The sequence below is a fragment of the Humulus lupulus genome, chromosome 4 (genome assembly GCF_963169125.1).
Source record: "Humulus lupulus chromosome 4, drHumLupu1.1, whole genome shotgun sequence".
NCBI classification, from domain to species: Eukaryota; Viridiplantae; Streptophyta; class Magnoliopsida; order Rosales; family Cannabaceae; genus Humulus; species Humulus lupulus.
Genome location: NC_084796.1, coordinates 190131414 through 190138459, shown reverse-complemented (window position 1 = coordinate 190138459; position 7046 = coordinate 190131414). Strand labels below are relative to the sequence as shown.

Here is a 7046-nt window from a genome sequence, read left to right as displayed (position 1 = left end):
ACAGTGTTCGCAAAAAACAAAGAAACGGATCAATCTCATAATAATCAGGGGACAAAATGCAAACATTTTACTAGTGTAAAAACGTACATTAAGACTTATTATGCACTAAACATTTACACATTACATTAATGAATGCTGTACTACTACTCACGTAAGAGGTAAAAATTTACTTGGTAGCTCAATAATGTAATTAGACAAAATGCATAAAAATATAATATATATATATATATTTATAGCATTTGGAGTAATCCAACCCAAGGCCACCTCTAGTTGAGGATCATACTCACCAGATAATCTAACAAAAAATGCCCTAAAAAGAATGGCCTCAAGATTTCTTTGGTATATATAAATGCTCAAAAACGCAATGCTATGATATACATATTTCAAAGATTGCACCTTCAAATTATTCCTGTTAAGTAATTAGACATATCCTAGAAAAGGCCGTTCTGTACTTACAAAAGGGATCATCCTCTTTCCCTCTTCCAACCTCTAAGTGCCTTCAATGGCCATTTTAGTCTATACAATAGAACCCCAGTTGGTTAAATATCATTGGTGCTAGTTCTGAAAACCAACTGGATCAATACCAAAGAGAAAAAAACAGCTACACAAGAAAATAAACCGTAATTGGAAACGGGAAAAAAATAGCTTTGGTTTTGCCTGGAGTTCAGACAGTTTAGTCATTGCTTGTAACTTGAATTGCCAGCCTTACTTGATGACAGTAAAGGTTTCTCCTTCAAGCTGGTACTCAAAACAGATTCACCATTGTTCGATTGGTTATCCGCGGCTCCTGGTCTCATCCAAATTTTAATATGTCCCTCTCGGCAGACAGTAAGAACAGATTCTTGTGTAAAAGTCAAACCAGAAAGGGGTTCAGTATGCACACGATGTGCAACCAGCGGTGAGATCTTTGGGACGTCTCTCATGCTCGGCGCAGGTTGAAGAGTGCCAATTGGACAAACAGTGTCCCAATGGGATGACTGACTTCCAGTGCTAAAAGTGGGGGATCCACCAGGGGGGCGCCGCAATGGCACAACAATCTCGTCCATTTCTAGGTCCCAAAGGAGCAATTGTGTGTCCTGCCGAGATACAAGTTAAACATATTAAGCTGCATGACCTTCATCGATACCTATGTGAAGCAAAACAACAATAAACAACTCAACCTGGACCAACAACAAAATTCTAATACCTGACCAACAGAACCAAACCGGTAGACAGTCTCTTCTGTACCATCTGAATTTGGTGATGACCAGTATGAATCAAAAGCCACTCCACTGACCTGCAGAAGCAATAAGTTGGAGATGATGAGAAACCAAAATGGTAGAAGAAACTCACAAAGATGTAATTTTTTTTTATAAAAACTCACCCATGAATTATGCCCCTCACCCCATGCTACAACCTTCCGGTCTTCCACACTCCAAACCTGAACTAAATCATCTTCACCTCCAGTCAGAATGTATTTGCCGTCCATGCTGTAATAAATTATGCCATTTGTCATCAAAATGAAAAAATAGTGTCCCAAAGCAAAAGAACAATGGAGATACATGTGTTAAACTCAACTCCAGGATGAAAAACATCATGACATTAACGAAAATCCAAAATGTTACTCACCTCCAAGCACAACATAGGAGTGCGCCATAATAACTTTTGCCACCACATACAAGTTGCTCTTTAGAGTAGTCAAAAACACGTAAATAACCTGAATACAGCAATTAAAACAATGCTCATACATATTTGCAGTTATAATTGAATAAACAAACAAACAAAGTATAATATTGACATAGTACCATCTCTTCCAACAGTTGCCAAGTATGTTCCATCAATGGAGAAAGTAATGCTATTAATGGAACCTTGGCATATATGCCATCTGGCAATTGGGTTACTCTGCAAACATATTGCAGTAGTCAATAGACAAAAACAAAAGTGAGCAAAAAAAAGTATGTCGTTAATGTACACCTCTCATTAACAAAGTAAAATTTTACTATATTTATAACAAGGTAAACTGCTTAAGAGATCTTGAAAGATTATGCCATATTTAATGAATTGATATAAAATCATCTTACTTCTTCTGGCAGTTTTAGATAGTAGATATCTTGTCCTAGATTCTACCAGGATCTGAAAAAGATACTACCATACAGACAAAAACAGCCAAACTAACACCAGAAGTAAACACACGCTCATATCAAGACAAATGCACACACTAAAAGTGCTTTTGTACCTTATTATAGCGAGCATGCGAAACAGAAAATTGAGTTTGATCTTTGATGACAGGGAATGAAGAATCACCTGCACCATCTTTGTTCTAGAGGGGAAAAAACAACAAAACAAAAGATCATACTTCATACATTACGTGCAAAACTATTGAAAGTATATGACATTTAGAACAACAATGCTTGCCTTCTCATACACATACAAGTTCCCATCAGCATGAGCGACTACAAAAGCACCATCACCTCCAGGCACCCATGCAATACTAGTACAACGGCTGTTGGAAATTTGTGTCAAATTAACTAGTCTCCAAAATTAGACTTCTCATACACACAAAAGCAAACCCACCCAGTACCCACAAGATTTTATTAAGAACTAAACAGACCCGATAACAAATAAAGAAAAAAAAACTATCAGCAGAGTGTTTCTTCTTTTCACCTCCAATCCTAGTTTTACTATGGTCATGTTACACGGAGCAAGATTAAATGTTGAACAAATCAACTATTCAAGAATCAGATTTATCTATCTTATTAAACTTAATAGTATGTTCAAATTGACCAGCAGACTATCCTCTACAGCTGTCAACTCCTACCAACATGGATACAGCAGTAAAAGCATGCAACCTAGAAATATATAGCACATCTTGGCCTTGCTATTCCACTAAAGCTATGAATATCCTTCCTGTTATAAAGGTCCACGATACACCCTGACAACAATGTCTAGTAACTTCAATGTTTTCTAGTAAATACAAGGGATATCTATTAAAAATCTGAACTCTTTTCTTCATATCTCAATTTTAGGACACTGACACTCACGACTCTAACCTATGTGTGATATCAGAATTACCAAGTGGATATGTCAGATTCTGGTTATGAACAATGCCCTTCTCAATAAATAATAAAGACAAGAAAAAAAATGCATTAACACTTTAGTCTTGCCTGCTATTAACCGAACCATCTTTGTTATAATGTTGGGCTCCAACGAGCTTCTTTCCAACGTCTTGTAATTGCTGTCTCAGTGAGACAGAATATACTGCAGTGATACATATAACCGCTAAAACTGAAATTTCTAAGTCTAAAAAATAAGTTTGCAACTCAATTTTAAGAAATAAAGTTTACCATCTCCTGAATTCAGCCCAATAATCAAATCATGCCCATCCTTTGCATCTTGGTCAAATGCGTGACAAATGGGGTTTGAATTATTAAAATGTATTGACTTTATTGGATCCTACATGCAAAAATAAACCTCATACGCCAAACATTTATCTTCAAACTAACTCAAATATGAAATTATTGAAATACCTTGTCTTGGGAATTCAAATCGCTTATAAATATTGCATCCCCCACATTAAAGATCAAATAAGTCCCTTTGCCATCAAAATTTGATGTAGAGGCCAAATTAGTTGAGCTTGAAGCCCCCAATGACCCAACTCTACTTGCACTCACACTCTTACTCCCACCATTGCCGCCAACAAAGCTAAGTGCCCGGCTCCCATTTCCCCCACCTAGCAACCTAGCTGCAGCTGATCGCACACCTCCACTGGTAGTGAAGCTTGATTGTGAGGATGTAGGGGTTGACGGAGAAGGTTTGTCTTTGAGATATGCTAGAGTCACCTGATAAATTAACAAACAAGAACACCGCTATTGTATTAATATTTAAAGTCAGAATGCCATGAAGTTCAATAAGCAAGTAAAGACCATGTCTTGGTCTTGGAATTAACTTCAGTAAGTGGTCCTTGATGAGAATACGATAATATCCAATCAAAATTGCTTTCACAATATCAACGTTTAAAGGAAAAAGAACTTAAACTTTAAGAAACTCGATTGATGTATATGAACATAAAGCACCTTAACAATATCAATGTCAATTTAAAAATGATGTGTAGCAATAATCAATTTATAAACAAACTTTAAATGATCCAAATTACAATCCTAAAAAACGGCAGTCATGAACATAAAAGAAAAGAAAAACCCTAGAACCAAATAACTTCAACAAAACCCAACAACGAACATTTAATTTAACGAAATGGGCATCTAAAAAATTCGCAAGAAAGCACTATTCAAATAGTAAATTGACAAATAAAGGGAAAAAATTGATTCAAGAAAAATCAAGGAACCTGAGTGACGGTTTTGCCATGGGTGTAGTGAAGAAAACCCGAAGGGTGAGTCTTTTCGTAGTGAAGCTTATATCGACCTTCTGGGGTTTTGAAATAGGTCTTCAGACCAGGCGATTGGGCGTTCCCCGATGAAGAAGCCGTTGACATCATACCGTTGGCAGTGTTGATCATGGTGGAGGAGCTTGCTACTACGATAGAGCAGAGAGCAAACGATCATGACACTAGGGTCTTTCAATGCTAATCTTTCTGAGTAGCCAAAAGACGAAGAAGACGAAGATATTTTGCTAGACTGGGTTTTGTTTTGCTCTCTGGTTTAGTTTTTTTTTTTTCCTCCTTTGTTTGGGTCTCCACTTCAATGGCTTCTGGATCAATAGAGATTTGGATCCTCTGCTTTGCGGCACATGAGAAGCCTTTTTATATGTGATTTGACTTTGAATGGCTCTTTAGTCAACAAGATGAACGGCTGTGATTTCAACATTTTTTGCGTCTTCTTAGTTCTTCGTCATCAAACTAAACTGGAGTGCCTCATATCAACTTATCAAGTCTATCGGGCTGAAGTTTTTCGTAAGAGAAAAATATTAAGTAAATAATTATAATTATTTGGGTATTAAAAAATAGAATTTGAAAAAATACATTAATTATTCATATTTATTGTAACTCATCCAATCAAACATTATAAAAGCTTTTAAATAAAATGAAAAGAACGAGTCTCTCGGAGCTATGGAACAATAAATACATATTCTTTCATAATTTAATGTTAGTTTTGGATTGGATTGGCTTGGGCTTGCTTTGGCTTACCAAAGCCCAATACAAATTTTAGCCACTAACTTCGAAATGGATCTTGTTTTTTTGGCACCTTCTTGTTGATTGAAATATAAATGGGAAATGTACAAAACCATGGTATTTTTTAACACTATTTTTTGGGACTAGGCTAGGCTGCAACATCACATGCATAAGGAGCGCACCTAAATTATTCAATTTCAAACTACAGGGGAGAGGAGGGTAACCAGTTAGTTACTGTATTATGGTTATCTCATTTTAATATGAGAGTAACTAATTACTAGTTTGAAACTGAAAATACTGGTAATCAGTTACTGTGTCATTTTATAAAATTTGGCATATTAGTAATTGATTACTATATAAAATTGAAACATGGTAACAAGTTACTGTATTGTGTTTATCAATTTATAATATGCAAGTAACTGAAAACCATTTTGAAACTGATAAGGCTGGTTACTAGTTACTGTATTGTATTTCTAAGATTTTAGCAAACTAGTAATCGATTACCGTTATCAAATTTAAAAAATGGTAAATAGCACTTGAGGTCCCCAAACTTCCCCAGACGTATTAATTAGGTGCCCAGCATATTTTTTAGCAATCAAATCTCCAATCTTTACTTTTTGGCTCACATAAGTCTTTAGTGCTATATGCCATCAAATAAACCTTAACTTATAAGGGTAAAATAAATAAATAAAAGGTATGGTCTCTGTACAACTAATTAATAGAGGGAAATTAGCATATATATTGTAAGTTAACAAAAAAAGTCTAAATATACGGCAAGTGAAACTAATTACAAATATACGGTACCAAATTATAATGCCAACCAATGAATGATCTATTGTTAAATACGGCACCCAAGCCCACATGGCAACACACTCTTTTCTTTTGTTAACATGTTTGTAACAATGATTTTGCATAATTAATTTTATAGCTAAAATATTCAATTTTGTAACTAAAATTTACAAAAAATGCTAGATGTTAGAACAACTAAATTTTTAACAAATGATATAGTTACAAGTAAAAATATAAGTTACAAGATTGTAACAGGTAGTAACAAAACTCTTACAATCAATAACAAAATTGTTACCAATAGTAACTAAAAATCATTAAAAAGTAGAAAAATCAGTTACAAAATTGTGATAAGTAGTAACAAAACTATTACAATAAGTAAACAACTTTTACAAATTTGTAATCAACATTTACAAATTAATTCGCATAAAAAAATTGATTTTTGTAACAAAAGTTTACCTAACTAATTTACAAAAAAAAATATTTGTGTAACTAGTATTTGCATAAATAATTTATAAATTTACTTCATAATTATAATAAAAATGTACCAAACTAGTTTTATAATTTTAATAGTTATTTATCCTTCCAATAGTATTCGTAGAACAATATTACTAATTTCTAACAACTTATTATTATTTCAATAATTATTTGTCATTTTGCATTATTTAAAGAGTCTAATTTTAATCCCTATAGACTATAACTAGCTATATATTCACTCACAAATGGGTAAATATATATTCATGTACTATAGTATGTCGTATGCATATTTATATGGATACATACATGTCTTAAAACATTCTATATCAAAAATTAAACCGTATATTTGACATGCAAAGTATATTTTAAATTTTTTTAAGATATACGGTAATGTGTATAATTTGTACATTAATAAATGGTGTGACTATTAGCACCCATTATTTTTTTCTTTACACTTCTTTTAATTAATTTATTATTACTAAATATATCGGTTTTGTAAATTGACCTAAGTATCCTCATCAATATTAAGAAATAATGACAAATTATTTTTTATTATACCTCTAAAATATTTAATGTATTAATTACATACTAATGGATGCTTTTATTGGCACCCACTTTTTTTCTTATTTCACTCCTTTTATAATTAATTAATTATTTACAAATATAACCTTATGTAATT

General features: G+C 33.3%; 1 protein-coding gene across 1 annotated transcript; it reads right to left on the bottom strand.

Annotated features, from left to right (window-relative positions):
* Positions 1-320: 320 nt before the first annotated feature.
* On the bottom strand, positions 321-4744 carry LOC133831067 (uncharacterized). The gene is made up of 11 exons (XM_062261236.1): positions 4322-4744; positions 3507-3818; positions 3324-3432; positions 3144-3237; positions 2395-2482; positions 2216-2299; positions 1785-1881; positions 1609-1696; positions 1364-1469; positions 1187-1276; positions 321-1076 (listed from the first exon to the last, which is right to left on the bottom strand). The coding sequence occupies exons 1-11, from the start codon at positions 4490-4492 to the stop codon at positions 678-680; spliced, it is 1638 nt and encodes a 545-aa protein (XP_062117220.1). The 5' UTR covers positions 4493-4744; the 3' UTR covers positions 321-677.
* Between the last annotated feature and the right edge of the window lie 2302 nt (positions 4745-7046).

Bases quoted from the DNA above. Each gene is read 5' to 3' on its own strand.
- LOC133831067 (XM_062261236.1), bottom strand. From the start codon at position 4,492: ATGATCAACACTGCCAACGGTATGATGTCAACGGCTTCTTCATCGGGG. The intron at 1,882-2,215 runs GTACAAAAGCAC...ATATGTTTGCAG, and splicing joins CGCATGCTCGCTATAATAAG to AGTAACCCAATTGCCAGATG. The intron at 1,077-1,186 runs GTATTAGAATTT...GTATCTCGGCAG, and splicing joins GGTTTGGTTCTGTTGGTCAG to GACACACAATTGCTCCTTTG.